Raw genomic sequence first — 18,266 nt, 5'->3', positions numbered from 1 at the left:
TTGCTGTACGATACAGTACACGAAGGCACGTCAAAAAATGATTATGATGATTTAGTTGTGCATTTGTGTTGCTTGCTGTCACACACGCATACGGTAGGTTCTATAGCTAGCAGGCAAAGAGACCACTGTTAAGTACAAGCGTCGCAATGACTTCCGCTATAGTGTTTTATTTTAAATAAAGTTATAAGAATAAGAAATAATAATAATGCAGTATAATTGTGAAACAATGTCACATAGCCTACTATGTTCACTTCAACGCTATGCAACATTATAGTGGGTACTACTGGGTAGATCATAAATCAACAACATAACGAATTAAATAATACACTATAGAATACACTATTGCCGACTTGGCTTTACTTTGAAAGTGAGCTGTGCTCATAGGAAGTGGCGCTGCGCGGAGCGCCGGGTGTGTTGACGCGGGGAGGAGGACGGACGGTCAAATGGCATTCGGAAGTTCCATCGTGGAGCACCGCCGGGGGATTCATGTCAGGGCTGTGCTGTGCAGCGGTGACCAGGGGGAAAGCCTTGGATAACAAGACAGTGTCACCCCTGAGATGAAATCAATAAGGTATGTAGGTTAAAGTTTGACTAGTGTCCGGGCGACAGCGAGGGGTGTTAATGTTTGAAAACATGGTCCATTCCTGCCTTTCTTTCTCCCAGGCAGACCCCTCGATTGCTTCACCACAGCAGTCTGTCTGTTGAATTAGCCTACAGGCCAGTTTTTGCGTTGCTCGTCCCAGGACTGTCAAAATATCCGCCGTTCTCTTCACACACCCATGTTGAACATTTTGCTTTCTTGTGTTTTGGATCCTCAGCTCCCTCCTCCTAGTACTGGCCCCGTGGTGGACTGCATGTTGAAGCCTGCATGCGGTGTGGGAGAAGCGGATAAAGCAGCGGCTGGTTTCCTCCAGTGTTTTCCCAGCCAGCCAGAGCCAAGGAGGCAGCAGCAGCAGCAGCTATTGTTTTGTGATGGAAAATGCAGGCTGGTCGCTAGCTGGCTGACTGTCTGTACAGCCAGACAGGCAGCACAGCGACATTTCAACGGGTTTTGGATGATTCTTCGACAAGGGAGTTGATTTTTTTTAAGGATAACCACACTACCTCCTTTTCTTGTTAGCGGACCCTGTCCGTTTGACAGCGGGGGACACAATGGGGGAGACGAGCCTAGACGACGCTAATGTTAAGGTGGCTGTTCGGGTCCGTCCCATGAACAGGAGAGGTGAGTGTGCTTGTTGTCGTGTATGTCTGTATGATGATGATTTTTAGCATTTGATTTCATGTTACTAGTTTCCTTATAACACTGTAGGTAACTTAATGTAATCCTGAGAGTGTATTGTACAATAATGAACCCAATGAACCCGTGGGGTCCATTTGTACAGTACACTAGAGTTGCAGGTCCATAATGGTTCCATTTGTAATTTCAGAGTTACATGAACACTCACGATGTAGTTTCTCAGAGTTACATGAACAATCGTGATTTTACAGTAGGCCTAGTTATCAATGAGTGTTTACACCAAGGATACACACCTGCCAAATATGGGCACATTGGCTGCTGTTGGAGGGGTGGGAAGTCGTCATAGGATTAAAACCTTACCTTAGACAAGACTAGTTAGTATACAAAGATTAAAACCTGTGGTGAGTGCAATAGGCCTACTAATAGGGCAGTCTAACCACCCATGATAACTTTGTGATGTAAAAAACTAAACATTGTCTGTTTATAGTTATTTTTGGCTTGAGTCGCTCAGAAACCCCCATGCTGATGTTTGCTGTCTAGCTGTGAGTCATAAAGGCGAATCAGCATTTTAACATAAAGCTCTTATTCACTGTGTGATCTAATACGATGACATGTAGGTAGGAACTTGTCTTTCAGCTTGTGATTATGAGGAAGGATGCATGACATACTCATTAGTGGCTGAAACAATGGACCCCTTCAATATGTGTAGGCTGCATTGGAACAGATTGGTTTAGTGAAGACAAAAGCACCCTTAACAACTTATTAAGGCTTCTTTTGTTATATTATTATGTGTATGAAAACGAAACACCCGCAGTCTCTGAGGCTAGATTACGTGAGATACAGGAAAGACACATGGGGACTTTAAAGGCACCAGAAAAACAAGACTTTAAAGCCACCATTTCTAATCTTCCCTGAGAAATTGCATATTGTATACAACACTAATAATGTCCTCCTGTTGTCACCCATTCCCAACATAAGCCCTGGTAATGTAGTACATGTACACACAGCAACATGCCTTCCACAGTTTAACAAATCCACATGCACGCTCAAAGGACAACATTGAAGGGCACACCACACCAGTGACTGAACAGTTAGTGTGTGCATAATATGGTCCGCCTCTGGTGTGATACCAGATGGAGCCATGTGTTGCATATCTTTCCCATCTCCTTCCTTATACTATAGCATCTTGTTTCTCTACACTCTCACTAAGCTAAAGAAAATGCGAATGACATTCAGTCACAACAACACAGACTCAGAGTTTGGTGAAGCACAATTGTTGACATTTCGTGAGGGAGTGCAGTATAGTGACATTTCTGTGGACTGCAGTGCCATGGGAGAGCGTGTGTTGCGCAAAGCGGTAGTGTCGTTCAAGCGGAATATGTGACCTACGGTGCATTAGTGATGAATGGATCACGTGCCTTCTCTCTCTTGCCTTCTCTCTCTCTGTGTGTCTCACTCTCTCACTCCGTCCCTCTCCATCACTTTCTCTCTCTTTTTGTCTTTCTCAATCTACTGTCATATCCTCACCCTTTTCCGCCCTGCCTCCCTCCTTCTGTCTATCTCTCTCCCTTCCTCTCCCACTGTGTGAGTAGGAGAAGTCGGTCACAAGACCAAGGCAGTCGACCCATGATGTGGCCTCTAGTCTGTGCAGAGAGATTTTCCCACGTGGTGGTGGTGTTCAGAGAAACATTGGGTGCAGACACTCAGTGCGGACATTATTTGCCGTTTCTGTTTTTGCAGCATTTTGCCTTTTTTGTGGAGCAGGCAAAAAAATTGCATTTGTAAAAGGAGGCTTTTGCCTACTGTATAGCTGCTGTCCTCCTCTGTGGACTTTTATCCCATTCTCCATATTCAGACCACAGCCATCTTGCCAGCAAGGTGATACCTAGGTGACACTTCCCATAGAGAGCCCATTCATCCAAACAGAAAAGTCCTCTCTAATTATATTAAACAACGTCAAAATCACCAACATTGCAGCTGTAGGGAAAGCTTGAATTATCCTCTTTCAATCTGTAAAGTTTTTGTTTAATAAAAATCCACTGTAGACATTTTATGAGCTACTTCCTGTCAAGAAATTCCTTGCCGATGATTATTTTCTAAGTATCAGAGTATGGAAGCGCTCGTTATCAGTAAAGCAACCTCCTGCATTATGTGCACATTCAAAACAGGTGTTATGCATGGGCCGTTGAGTGATATTCAATGAGCACTTCCAAACTCCAGCACTTAGAAAAAAATCATCTGCAAGGAATTTCTTGACAGGAAGTAGCTCATAAAATGTCTACGTTGGAACACTTCAAGCTTTCCCTACAGCTGCAATGTTGGTGATTTTGATGTTGTTTAATATAATTAGAGAGGACTTTTCTGTTTGGATGAATGGGCTGTCTATGGGAAGTGTCACCTAGGTATCGCCTTGCTGGCAAGATGGCTGCGGTCTGAATATGGAGAATTGATCCAATCCAATGGCACTTGATTTGCTTTTGCTCTTATTCTCCTGTTGACATTGGCTCTAGCATGCATGCACTAGCCTCACCTCCCAAAATGAAATAATTGACGCGTGCGATAGAACTTAATCACATCACACCAGTGGCACTAATTCCACAGCCGGAGCGCTCGTTTTCTGTCTCTGTTCGCCTCAGGTTTTCCAGCAGAGGCAATCTGCTCTGTGCAAGACAAAGGCAGGAAGGGAGTAAGTCTGAATGAATGGGTATTTGCTAATGTTACATAATGCACTGTGTTCCCATGGCTGTGGCCTAGGTGGTCAGAAGGCCTTTCGAAGAACAGAGAGTAGGCTTCAACGGCAAGCACACCGCTTTTTCCATTTCCTTGCTGATGTCACAGCCATTGTGCCAAACCCTGCGGACGTTAGCCAACAGGCCCGCTGACAGCACGCATGGAAGAAGTGGAAGGTGCCAGTGGAAAGTGGGAAGCTGTTTACGGAGAAAGGCATAGCCACAGATAACAATGGGTACATTTATCCATTGTAACCAACACCACTTAGACATAAACTACCCCTGATGCCTACTGAAGAACTAGCTCTGGTGCTAGGGTAGTAGAGGTGTACTGGTAACTCACTCAATCGCAGGTGCAGAAAGGTCTGAACTGAAAGAACTCTGTCAACTCTGTCATCCCGGCTCCTCCTGGCTACATGTCGAAGAGTCCTTGGGCAAGACACTGAACCCCAAATTGCTCCCGATGTGCTAGTTGGTACCTTGCATGGCTTCCGCCGCAATCGGTGTATGAATGTGTGTGTGAATGGGTGAATGTAATGCACAATCTATGTAAAGCGCCTTGGATAAAGGCGCTATATAAATGCACCATTTATTCACTCTTTCCTTCTCACTCACTCTCACACTGTTTAGTACCAGCATCCTGAAATGTCACTGTACTTGTACTGGGTATATTACGTATATATGAACTGGAATTTGTGTACACCAATAACGACAACAAAAACGTAAAAGCTGAGCTGCTGGTGACAGAAGTAATTGTAGAATAATGTATGCCGCTACCATGCTGTGTGACCATTCTGGCTAATCCCTATTTAGACAAGTAGTTTAAATACTTGATGGGAAATATGTGCCCTTCTTCCATCATAGATTCAGGATCCAGTGACACTTGTGTTGTACTGTAACAGGTGGGGCACCTAGGCTAGCCTATTAACAACACATCAGTGGGCTGAACGGAGATGATCTGCAGGAGTTGTAAGAAGTAATCTCAATCTCGCAATACTTTATTCATTCCATATCAAAATTGAAAGAGGAATCTCTGTATTCTTTGACAGTAATGAAAATAATACCTTAAGGATTTCTAAATGCGCCGGTATACAGTAATACCTTGATACCTACCGCCCAAGCCTATGTAACACCAAGCAGCCTTTCATCTGGTTTATTATGAAGGTGGTGGTGGTTTGTAGTACTCTTTCTTTGAGGTGGAGCCCTGGGATTATTGCAGCCTACTTGAGCACTGGTTCCCAAACACTGGGTCGGGACCCATTTGTGGGTCACGGACCAATTTTTATGGGTCACGATTCGAGTCAAAATTAAGATTTCAGTCCCTACATTTATAAATAAATATTCGATTATTTTTGTAATACCGGTCATTTTATAATTTTACATTTTAAAACAAAAAAATCACACCTGTGTGAAGTGAGGGGCGCTAATATATTAAAGTCTAACTCCTGTTGATTAGGTGATGTAAAACAAACGGTGCCAACACAAATATTAAACGCCATTAACAATATAGAGACAATATGTCGTAATAAGTTACATTATGACGTACATTTTCCCTTCATTGTCAATGGCGCACTAAAGACACATTAAACCTGTGTATAGGAGGGGCTGGCGCCCCTCAAAACTAAGAATTCAGAAGTAGTGAAAATGGCCCATGTACAAGCTCGCAACGTGGTGCGAAGCGACGCGCTGTGAGCTTGTAGATCTGCTGTCTTCACTAGTTTGGGATGGATAGAAAATGTCCATAGGAATTAACTGGATTATATGTGAATTAATGGAAACGGCTCTATTTACTTGCATGCAATCATATAGAGCGTACCAAAATCTCCTTGAGGGGGGGCGTCAACATATGTGTCACGTGGTAGCGGCCGCCATACTTGTTGGCTTGTCTGGTTTGTTTACATTGAGCGACTATCCGGTGTGCTTGTATACGTTCTTTTTTTAAACTGACCTCACAATGGTGCAGACTTGCTCAGTAAATAAGTGCCACAGCAGGTCACGTCGAGGGAATGAGCCAGAAAACGGAATTAGATTTTCAGCTTTCCAGCATGGAGACAGCATCAAGGAACCCAGATTGACGAGTTCACAAAAAGACGTAGAATGGCTTGGATCGCGGCTGTACGGCGCACGGGCGCAGAGACATAACGTTCAACAAACGATCTAAGCACAGCCGTGTTTGTTCACAACATTTTCCTTGTCCTTGTAAGGTATTTGGGCCCGACTCTCTTTCTATCCATCCTGGTGTTGGTTCACTATGTTGTCACCAAGAACGAGCTCAATATTTACAAAAACATACCACCGTCACTTCTCTCAATTTAGTAGTTGTGCCAAATCCTGGACTTGTGTGTGGACTGACGAGGCTGAACCACGGTGGTAGACTTTAGAACTTACTTTAACCCGGCTCCACCCAAGCACCCGACCATAAGAAGATATTATTGCATATTAATCCCTTGTAATAGAAAATCAAAACATTTTGTATGAGTTCAACTTTATTTAAAAGAGCTAGCTCTTTTGATTCTTTCACAGAGCAGCAACAAGCAGGAATGTAGAATAATATATCCTACAGTATCTGTACCTTCCAAAAACTTGATTTTCAACATAAATGAATTCATGACATGGTGTGTGTTACTCAAGCTTAGTCTCTGCCTTGTTGGTGTTTCTTGTTGGCCTAAATATCTCCCATGGACCGTCGAACTGCTTGGACTTGTGCAATGTGCATATGTGATGAAAGAGTGCACTGTGCAGTTGGAAGGTTAAAATTCTAGTGAGCTCCCATTAGATTAATCATTCTGTACATGTAATGGGCCAGTGCACTCACTGTGCATATTTGATTAAATTTGAAGATTGGACCCTCAGTCCCTCACAATATATTAACTTGGAACTCGGCACATTAATAATAATAATAATAATAATAATAATAACTTTATTTATATAGCACTTTTCTGGACATTGCATTTTTATGTTTTATTTCCACTGCAAAATATTCGGCCACTATTATTTAATTGGTAAAAAAGAAAATAGAATCTACCTACAGTGCCCATGCTTAACTCCGTGTGGACATTTACTAGAATGTTTCTGTAAAAACTGTTTGGACCAGACCTAGTTGCTGGTTCTTATCATTCAATCGGACACATGCTTCTCTCCCTCAGCAGTATACTGCCAGGTTGCCCTTGTGCTAGGCACATAACCTCCAGTTTGCCCCCAGGGAGCTGCACTGCGTCCAGAATACTGTGATTGTACTGGACAGCTACAAGAGGCCACCAGTAGAACGCTGTGATTGTACTGGGCAGCTTCCACCCAGAGGCCACCAGTAGAACAGATGTGGTTGTACTTGTCTGGACAGCTTAAGTGTGAAGCAGGACCTTGTTGTCACTCAGTGCTCAGTAAACTTGCTGTGATTAAATTATATATAAATGGTACATTTATATAGCGCTTTTATACAAAGCGCTTTTAGCTAGATTGTGCATTACATACACACACACACACACACACACACACACACACACACACACATTCATACACAGATGACAAGGCACCAACCTGCTCATCAGGAGCAATTAGGGGTTCAGTGTCTTGCTCAAGGACACTTCGACGCCAACTCTGGGCAGGGGAGCCTGGGATCGAACTGGGAACCTTGCCGTTCCCATCCGGCCACTCTACCCCTGAGCCTCCATGCCGCCCCAAATAATGTACATACTTAAATTCATGTCCCCAGTGTTGTCTCTATTCCAGAGAGCGACATGGCCACCAACTAGCAGCCAGAAACAAACTGCCCTACTACTAGCCGCTAGTGCTTAAGCTCATTCCTTTGGCTTTAGTTACTTATTGAGTGATGGACGGAGAGACAGCTGATTTGACCAAGCTGACATTGAGGATGCACCAGAGTCTATACTTAGTCTGACTCTAGCTGTACGACTGGCCAGCCCAGTAATTAATGCCTTTTGTTATCAGGCCTCCATGTGGCAGGGACTGCAACACTACTCAGTCCATCACTACAGTCACTGCTACCAGTCACTGTAATGATGGATTGGGCAGTCCACCCCTCGGTCTCTCTCTCAGGCTAAGAGGGAGACGGTACAGGGGTAGTACTGTACAGGAAAGCACTAAATTGATTAGCTCCCTCCCAGGCCAACATGGGGTTTTGTCTCTGATCTGAGTGGACCACGGTTTTTATAATAGCTAACTGTTAGCATTTAAACATCTTGCATAAGATTGGATACAAAAAAACGGCAACAAAAAAAAATATTTTTTTATATATATTTTTTGTCTGTCAGAAAGACACTTACTGGACTGGATTTTTCAGAAGAAGAACTGAAACTGCAAAAAAAGGAAACTATCCAATCCAATCCACTTTATTTATAGCACATTTTACAACGCAGGATTACCAAAAGGCTGCACAGAAAATCTAAATACACTTCATATGCACACACACACACACACACACACACACACACACACACACACAAAACTTCTGAAAAGGCTCGGTCACCTCTGGTCTTTAACCGTCATTGGGAGGAGTATAGCCTTCTGGCAGTTCATAGAGATACTGGGGTGTACAATTTGTAGCATTATTTTGTGACTGTGATGGTACTGATAATTGTCATACAGCAGGGGTGCCCTAAAGTTAGATTGTGTTCTACGGTTCTACCAGTAGATCACAAAGGCTGTACAGGTAGACCTTAACAAATGTATAATTTAAATATAAACAAGAAATTATGATATAGTCATATTATTACCAGCTGCTGTCGTCGCGTTGCACACAATGCACAGTGAAGGAAGACAGTTGACTGGCATACTGGGATAGTATAGTCGGCTGCTGCTATATTATTATCGTATGAAGCACTGCATGATGTCGACATAAATGGCGTTATATATGAACAAGGATAGGATGATAAACAAGTGCTGTCCGTTGTGCATTTGTGTGTGTCCCCCCCCCCCCCCCCCCCCCCCCCCTTTTACCTGTTTCTCTGTCGCAACCTCGCGGACGTGGTTAGATGTTCTATTGTAAATGGAACATGCACATAACGCAAACAGCACATGTTAACTGAGCCATGTATGTAATGTATGTAAAGATGAACAAGATGCATTTGTGCAGGTTGACTTGAGAAATAAAAGTGAGGCGTGGTAACTGGTGAATGTCGCTTCTCGCTTCTTATGTAACGCCAGCGCCGCTATTCCAAAGCCCCCTCAGGTACATTTTTTAACTACTTTCAGCAATGGGATTTTGTTTTGGGGTGGTTAGATCTTGTTGAGTTGGGTATTTTGAAAGTAGCTCAAGTCAAAAAAGTGTGGGCAGTGGGCACCCCTGACATACAGTACAGTATACATGTATGATGTTTGACAGGATGATACTGACTCATAGGCACATTCTCTTTCTCAAAAATATAGAGTTGAGGTAAGTGCCTGTATATGAACAGATCACCATTCCTTGAGCTGCAGTGCATGGCTATTGGCTACGTATTGTTCTGAAGACGCAGTGCATCATGGCACTGTACAAGTAGGTCACGGCCAGCATGTGAGTGGTCATCAATCGTGTGTGTGTGTGTGTGTGTGTGTGCGCTACAGTATGTATGCGTGTAGGTTTTTGTTTGAGTCTTATATATGTACATGTGTGTTTGTGGACTAATAACTTATTAACTGCCCGAGAGCGGTCCTACTATTATTAATGTTGGATCGGAGGTGAAGAAGATCATTTGCATTTTTTCAACGAGGTCTTCCAACTCGTAACAATTCCATCGACTGATTGTTGTACCTGAGCCAAAGCTCATTAGACTAGTTGGAAGGGTGGAGCACTCGGTCAGCAGCATTTGAGTTAATTTCCCTGCATGCTAGGGTTGTGATGCATTGAAGCACTCAGCAGGAGGAATGCACAATGTATATAATCATGACATTGACTAATCCATATCAGAAGAGAAATGCATGATGGACCCAGAAGTGGAGGAAAAAGAATCTGCAGCATTTGCAGTACTGTAGAAAAACAACGTTATTTGTTAATCCATGCGTTTCAGCCTATGACTTTAATTGGTGTCATCAAGAGAACACAAGGTAACAAAGCAGAAATAAAACTAGAAAAAGTGCCCTTCTGGGCACAGGTCTCCACCAGGAGGATAGGACTGTGTGAGATGTTTGGCAACATTTTTAGTAGTAATATAAACATGTTTGCCTTGTATGGCAATTGGATGATTTGAGGCATTTTGTTCCAATCAACCTGTTTTGCAAAAATCAACCTGTTGGTGGCGCTATAACAGGCCAATGTGAAAAGGGTGTGATATATTCCTCAGCCTAGTAAGAAAATGTGTGAAAGATTTCACGTAAATTGCATGCTGTGTTCATGATTTGAGGCTTTTGTTCAAAACGGGGCAATCTTGCAAACTGTGAAAGGCAATTATAGCCAATTAGGGTGGAATATGAAATATCGGACAGATCCGACTTGAGCACATGACCATAGAGATACTGTGTAACGATTTGTGAGATTTTTGGACAGAATCTGGAGGAGTAATATCCAAAAATGTGTTTTCCAAAAGTCGGCCTCCTGGTGGCGCTATAAAAGGCAGATGCGGAAAATGCAGGTCAAAGGTTTGTCCTTGGCCTCTAGGGAGTGTGCATGCAACGTTTCACGCAGATCGGTGCAGTTTTAGGTAACAAATGTGAAAAGCTGCCTCATGGTGGCGCTATAACAGGCCGTTCTGGAAAATGCGGGCTAGAGGTTCATCGTTGGCATCTAGGGAGTGTGTGTGCAAAGTTTGGCATCGACCGGGTTAACGGTGCCGGAGATTAGCTGGTAACGGACGGACGGAAGGACACACGGACGGACACACACACGGACGGACACACACACGGACGGAGTGCAAAACATACTCTCTCACCATGCCTTCGGCCTGGTGGAGACAAAAACATACTCTCTCACCATGCCTTCGGCCTGGTGGAGACAACAACCAATCAAACTTACTAGTGGCCCATGAGGTACAGTAGCCTACACATGACATATATGTATATGCAACTTCACTTAACATTACTACACCAACAAAGTGGGAGGTGTTGTCGTGTGTACAGTACTGTATTAACAAATCTGGCCAGCAGTAGTCGAGTTAATGGTTTGATTTCCCTCTTGAGCTATTTGTGTAAAATGCACACATTTATGGTACAGAGGCTTGGGCTCCACTGATTTGGTATCGGTGTCTTCATTAAGAATATACCTGCTGTTATTTGACTGTCGTACAGTATGTCTGTCAAAGTGGCAAAAAAATCATCATGTACATATTCCGTACATTATGAGGTTAATTGGTTTTTGCTGGTTTGACTTATAGCTTACAGAGCTTCGCTTCTGTGACTAACAGGTCATGGGTTTTGAACCCTCTTAACAGGTGATATTTCTGTCCACATGTGTCTTGTCAAAGGTCATGGCTTGATGATAAGTAAGGCTTGTATAGGCTTGTATGTGTCATTCGTCATTCATTAAATGGTTGATGTGGTTCTAATATTATTCTACAGTTCTGTCATGCCTATGTGATACAAGTTTTATGCTCATACCTATATACTTAAATGGCACGCACACACACACACACACACACACACACACACACACACACACACACAACTGTGTAATACAGGGTAATACACTTGGTATTAACATGGGACTGGGTGTTTAGAAGTCCCAGATTGTGTTAAGAAGATGAGCTGCTATTAGGCCTATTCACATTTACTGTGCATTCACTCACCTTCTCCCTTTAAGCGAGTTACATCATAAGGAAAAAAATGCTTTCAAAAATGTTCGCTATAAAGTCAGTCAGGAAAAACTAACAATTCAGGCCTTTTAAATTGTATTCAGTGATGCAAATTAGACTTCCGACATAGAAGAGATAACGATCACCCAGGACACAGAGATGCAAAGGAAGGCAGCGGTCTGCTAAATGACCAATAAAATCCTTTCACAGAATTCACACTGAAGCAACAACATGACTCTTGTTTGCTCAGCGACCCTGGTCATGATCAGGGTAATTCCCAGGTCAGACAGGGCTCAGTATTGGTGGGAAAGCTTGAACACTTATTCTACCTGGGTTTCGATCAAGGAACCTCATGGGTTCCAACTGGATCACTATTATGGTGTAGAGGAAAATCAATTCGATCACCTTTGGAACCGTTTATGGAACCGGTTTTGATCACACGTCTGCTATACAATTGCAATACCGCTGGTTCTCAAACTTTCAAGGACCACCATAACTCTGAGAGTGTACATTTGGAATTTGGTACAAATCCATTTGGTTCCATTTGTACACTCCGAGTTACAGACCTGTTAGGGAATAGGGTCCATTTGGAACCCCTACGAATCCTTAAAGGGAACGGCTAAGTAATCCGACCGTTAGAGGGATTTGTTAAAATCCCTAAAGGATCCCAATCCTATAACCAATATATACCGTATACATTGAATTTTGGTGTTCGGTTCATTTGTTGTTTTATGGCTTGCCATATAAATCAACATGTGGTGGCTGCATTGCAGCCTTTTATTATTTGAATTTCAATGCATGGAACCACAAACCCAGATTGCAAAGTTTATTAAATGTATTGCACAGCCATGCTGTCCCCTTATTAAAATATTCACATCTTCTATAAACTACAAGACGGAGCAGTTAGCAAAGGTTTTTGCTGATTCGACTAGAGCATACTGCAAGTCTTAACTCAGCAAACTAATAACACTTCAGTATCATGGCAGAGGAGATGATGAGCCTCATTCCACTACCCTGTTCCATGTCTCTAGAGATGTAAATGCGCCGTCAACAGTCTCTGCAAGCATTGCCTACATAGTGTTGCACTAAATACAAGGGAGTTAAAAGCTAAATACATGTGGAACTGACCTTATAACTGTGAGTGCGAGTTAAATCAACACACTGTTGGGGCAGCTTGTCACACTGGTGCGATCAGAACTGAAGCCCAGGGTGACCTGGTAGCTGAGTGGCTAGGGCGCGCGCACGCGCGCGCGCGCGCACACACACACACACACACACACACACACACACACACACACACACACACACACACACACACACACACACACACACACACACACACACACACACACACACACACACACACACACACACACACACACACACACACACACACACACACACACACACACACCACATAGGCTCTAATGCCTGACAGTGAGTCCTAGGTTCGATGCCCGGACGGACGGACCATTTGCTTCTCGCCCAGGGGTCATCAACATGTCCACACACATACAAATGTGTCCGTGGCAAGACTTGGCCTCGTCCGTGGCAAATTCTACATTTTGTTATAATGTTCTTATTGTTTTGATCATAATACCCAATTACTGAATGTCAGTCTCTAGGTTTTCTTTGGAATATGACTGTACGATATGTGTGACACTTACTATGACACTATGGATGGTATATTGGGAGTCTACTAAGAAAGTGGTTCTAAAACATTTTATTTTTAACGGCCCCCATCTTGAGAGTGTACAAATGGACCAAATGGACCCTCAAAGGTCCATTTGGCCTTTCTCTCCCCATTCTCTCCCCGAGAGTGTGTGTGTGTGTGTGTGTGTGTGTGTGTGTGTGTGTGTGTGTGTGTGTGTGTGTGTGTGTGTGTGTGTGTGTGTGTGTGTGTGTGTGTGTGTGTGTGTGTGTGTGTGTGTGTGTGTGTGTGTGTGTGTGTGTGTGTGTGTGTGTGTGTGTGTGTGTGTGTGTGTGTGTGTGTGTGTGTGTGTGTGTGTGTGTGTGTGTGTGTGTGTGTGTGTGTGTGTGTGTGTGCGCGTGTGCGCGCGTGCCCGTCCGTCCGTCCGTGGACAGCTAATCTCCGGCACCGTTGGCTTGATCGCAGCCATACCATTGCACACACTCCCCTGAATGCCACAGCTGAACCTCTGCCCCAAGGTTTTCACATTGGCCTCTTATAGCGCCACCAGGAGCCCGCTTTGTGCAAAACACTTTTTTGGACGGTACACCTACAGATTTTGTTCAAACATCACGCAAATTGGTACACAGTCTCTCTAGAGCCATTCAACGAAACGGGTCTTTCAGATTTGTCAGACTCCATCCTGATTGGCTATAAGATTGGTTTCCAAAGTTCGCAGGAGTGCTCAGTTTCAAACAAAATGCCGCAAATCATGAACTCATCGTGTGATTTCCGTGAAATTGTGCACTAACATTCCCACTAGCCCGAGGAAGAAATGCCACTTGAACATTTTCAACTCGGCCTCATGGTGGCGCTATAACTGGCCGATTAGTGTTTTTACCTCTAACTGCACGGATCTGTGTAAAACTTTGTATGCACACTCGCTAGACCTAGATAGTCTATACTAATCTAATGTGAACCCGGACATGTTGAGTACACCAACGTTTTATGTTGGAAATGTTTAGTATGGGTCCCCAGCATGTAGAAACTGCCGGATGCTAACTTGCATATGTTTCAATTTTTATAATTGACCATACCATTAACAACCTATAAGGGGAAAAAAATCAAAATGTCATCATGCTTTATGTAGCATGTTGTGACATGTCAAACTAGGGGGTTTTCGTGTTGCTGAATCCATTCCAAGCATTAGTTTTGCACAAAATACACTCCTTAGGAGGCCACCAGGAGGCTGACATGTAAAACACATTTTCTAATATTACTCCTTCAGATTGTATCCAATTTTCACGCAAATCGGTACACATGCTCTCCATAGTCATGTGATCAAGACGGGTTTGTCTGATTTTTCATAATCCCGCTTTGTACCCGTTTTGTACAAATCGCCACAACTCCTCAACACAGCGTCCGATTGCGGTGAAACTGGGCATGCATATTTCAACTAGGCTGAGGAAGAAATGCCACTTGAGTTTACAAATCAGCCTCATGGTGGCACTACAACAGGCCAAGTCGCGTCTCTCACACACACGCACACAAAAACAAAAAACATATTACTCCTAAACATTTTGCCAAACATCACACACACTCCTATCCTCCTGTTGGAGACCTGTGCCCAGAACGGCACTTTTTCTAGTTTTGTACGTCCCTGGCAAAAATAGAATTTTGACAAAAATGATGACCCATGCACCATGTCTCTCGACACACTGTATCCTGTCAATAAAGTGTGTGTGTGTGTTCCTTCTACAGAAAGGGAGTTGAACACTAAATGTGTTGTGGACATGGAGAAGAACCAAACCATCCTCAACCCTGCAGGAGGAATGGGCAAGACTGACTCCAGGTGCGTCTGTCTGCTTATGATTGCCTGTCTCTTAACTCTCTTTCTCTTTCTCTCTCTCTCTCTCTCTCTCTCTCTCTCTCTCTCTCTCTCTCTCTCTCTCTCTCTCTCTCTCTCTATATATACCGGTACATAAACCAACTAAGTTAGTTCCAGTTTGCTCTCTGCAGTAATTCTCTTGTCACATGGTAGCAACCCGCCATCATACCAGAGAGATGGGGTGTGTGCGTGTGAGACACGCTTGTGTGTTTTCAGGGCATAAAGCACAGTGATCGTGTATACAAGTCACCGGCCTTTGCGTTGGGAGTGGATCTGTAATCATTTGAGAGAGAGAGAGAGAGAGAGAGCTGGACGCTGTAGAGCGGGCGGTCTCGGTCTGCTGCGCCTCCTCCTCTTTCTCCTCCTCCTCTTCCTGCTGTCCGTGTGTTTGGTCATAACTCTCTGCAGCCTGACTTCCTCCCTTTTTCTCAGCCCTTCCGTTTCCCCAGCAACACAGGGGGAGGTTAACTCCGGGTCAGTGGCGGCGACCGTAGAGACCCCCCCCCCCCCCCCCCCCCCCCCCCGCCCGCATGCATGTAATGCAGGGGAACAGAGAGGAGCGAAGTAAGACGGGAAAGAGGGAGGGATAACGCACACGTTTGGCGGCAGCATCTGTCGCTCATAAAATCGTGCCCACACAACCCCAAAAAGGCTGACTTTTATGACCGCCGAACAAGAGACGTGCCATCATTTCTCCCTTTTGTGTGTCTCGCACTCCCGGTTTTCTTTGCTTTCTTTTCTGCCTGTCTCTGTCTCTCTCGTCTTTCTCCTGCTGCATGTTGCTAGCTCGGACAATAGGGCTGAGGCAGCAGCAGGGTTTACACTCGGAGGAGAATGAATGGATGGAGCGACCTGCCCGCTGCTCTGCAGCCTGCAGACACTTTAATGGTGGGAGGGAGTTGATGACAGCAGCGTAGCAAAAAAACAAAAACAAATCGCCCACACTGACACTTTAAGTACAGATGCTATGTCGTCATACTGCTCTACACAGCAAAACCCACAGTGTTCAATGTTCATTTAGATGATTCCCCTGAGTACTACTACTAGTACACCTGTAGCTGCACCTTATTAACCATTTGAACCCCAGCATCCCTATTCTGGGTCTAGGGGCTAACATTTGGAGAAAATAGCAGCTCTACAAGGTACAAGCTCTTGTGAACTTAGATTGGGCTCCGTACGCTTTTCAGACCAGTCATTGGTCTAACATGCGGAAAACGACCGGATTATGGTTGGCGAACATGCGTTAAGGTTGGCGAACATGTGTTAAGGTTGGCGCACATGCGCTGCTCCGTGCCGGTTATGGTTAGGTTAGGGCTTGAGGTAGGTTGTCGGCACCGTTTGTTTTACATCACCTAATCAATATGAGTTAGACTTTAATAACTTAGCGCCCCTCACTTCACACGGGTGGGATTTGTTGCCTTATGTCCAGCTTTGAGGGTGCATGTAAAAAGTAAACATTGTCCAACTCCTAACACAAACACAAACATTAAATTCCATTGATAATGAATGGCCAGTTTTGAGTGTTTGTCCCAACACAAACATGAAATGCTATTGATAAAGAATGGAATGTAAACACAAACATTGCGTAAACACAAACATTGAAGACGAAGGTGAGGACGCAAATTCTAATTGGCAGGAATGAGATGTTGTATTATGATGTACGATGATAAGAGTGCCCCTCACGGGTGTGATTTTTAAGTTTAATTTACTTTAATTGTGTCTGATTGAACACACCTTGGTTATCCACAATGACTGAATGAGGTAGTCACCGCACTTTGTCGGTCAGGGGCAAAGCAGTATTTATAATTTTTCAAGAGTTCAGGCTAACACTAGACACCAACTCTGGAGTCCTGAATCGCTGCCCTCCACACACTCCTGTTAGGGTTGTTGTCTACACTGTTGCTCTGCAGTGTGTGTGTCTGTGTAGTTGCTGCTTGGTGGTGAATTGTTTATGGGAATGCGTTGATAGTTCTGTTTTAGTGGAGTGATATTTGCAGTGATGCTGAATATTTATTTTTAAGTGTTTCTTTTATTGCTGAGGATGGTGTTATTATTGTAATCCGAGTGCTTGCCTGGAATTACCCTTTGTAAGCTATTGTAGGGCCTCAAGTGACAAGCTTTATGCTGCCATATAGTGTAACTGTTGTATAAGCTCTCATAATGCCATTGCTGACATTATCCTGCCATACTATATTTGCTCATTTATAAACTACTCCTGTATTCTCACACAGACCCTTCAGCCATATATAGTACGCCATAATCGTTTCCATGTTGAAAAAGGTTCATACATTTTAAATAACAAAAAACTGAAATGGCAGCTCTACAAGCTTATAGTTTGGCAATGTCTGAAAATGTATAAAATGATTAAATATGTCAATCATTTCTTTGTATATTTCAGTTATTTGTCACATCTGCCCTGTGCAATTTTAGATTACAAAGCCTGAAAGGCAAATGGAAATGTTTTTTTTATTCCTTCAATGGCTAAAATATTAAATAGTTTAGCCAGGACTGTTTAATATTTCCTGAAAAAAAACAATCTAAAACCTGATGAGGTCAACTGTGTTTTTGCTTTGTGCCTACATATCGATATCTGTGCTGCTGTTCCCTGCATTTGTGTAGCATGACAAGTCTAGTGTAACGTCCTGTTAACAACATTGATGTTAAGTTGAACTGATCTTTTCTCAGCTGACATTGTCCCCCCCCCTGGCTATTTGGTGTGTACAGTGTAAACCGTTAGGTGCTAGTAGGTGTGTTCAGCTTAATCCACAATGTGTGCTCGCCTGTGCATGTCCTGTACAGTGCAGTCAGATCAGGTTTGGCATAGTCTAGTAGAACTGGGCGAATCAACAACAACACAAAATGCTCTCAAGTTCAACAGATACAGCTGGCATGCATACGAGCAGCACTTGTGTATCAAAACACATTTAGTGTGAAGCAGGTCATTGTCGTAAAAAAGAAACTCATCTGTTATTCATCTTTTCCTCATTGAATAATGGCCTCAGTGGCCTTGTGGTGAGGTCGGGGTTTGATCCCCCGGCCGGGTCATACCAAAGACTCAGTG

At 43.6% G+C, this 18,266-nt stretch overlaps 1 protein-coding gene across 1 annotated transcript in view; it reads left to right on the top strand.

Annotated features, from left to right (window-relative positions):
• Positions 1-429: 429 nt before the first annotated feature.
• Positions 430-18,266, top strand: part of kif13ba (kinesin family member 13Ba) — an 84,461-nt gene continuing 66,624 nt past the window's right edge. The window contains exons 1-3 of the mRNA XM_079496119.1: positions 430-571; positions 819-1,222; positions 15,079-15,169. Of these exons, the coding sequence (XP_079352245.1) occupies positions 1,153-1,222; positions 15,079-15,169 (161 nt within the window). The 5' untranslated portion in view covers positions 430-571; positions 819-1,152. The remainder of the gene's footprint in view (positions 572-818; positions 1,223-15,078; positions 15,170-18,266) is intronic.

This window comes from Electrona antarctica (genome assembly GCF_951216825.1).
Source record: "Electrona antarctica genome assembly, chromosome: 3".
Taxonomy (NCBI): domain Eukaryota; kingdom Metazoa; phylum Chordata; class Actinopteri; order Myctophiformes; family Myctophidae; genus Electrona; species Electrona antarctica.
The sequence above is the reverse complement of the archived record's forward strand: the minus strand, read 5'-3'. Positions and strand labels throughout refer to the sequence as shown.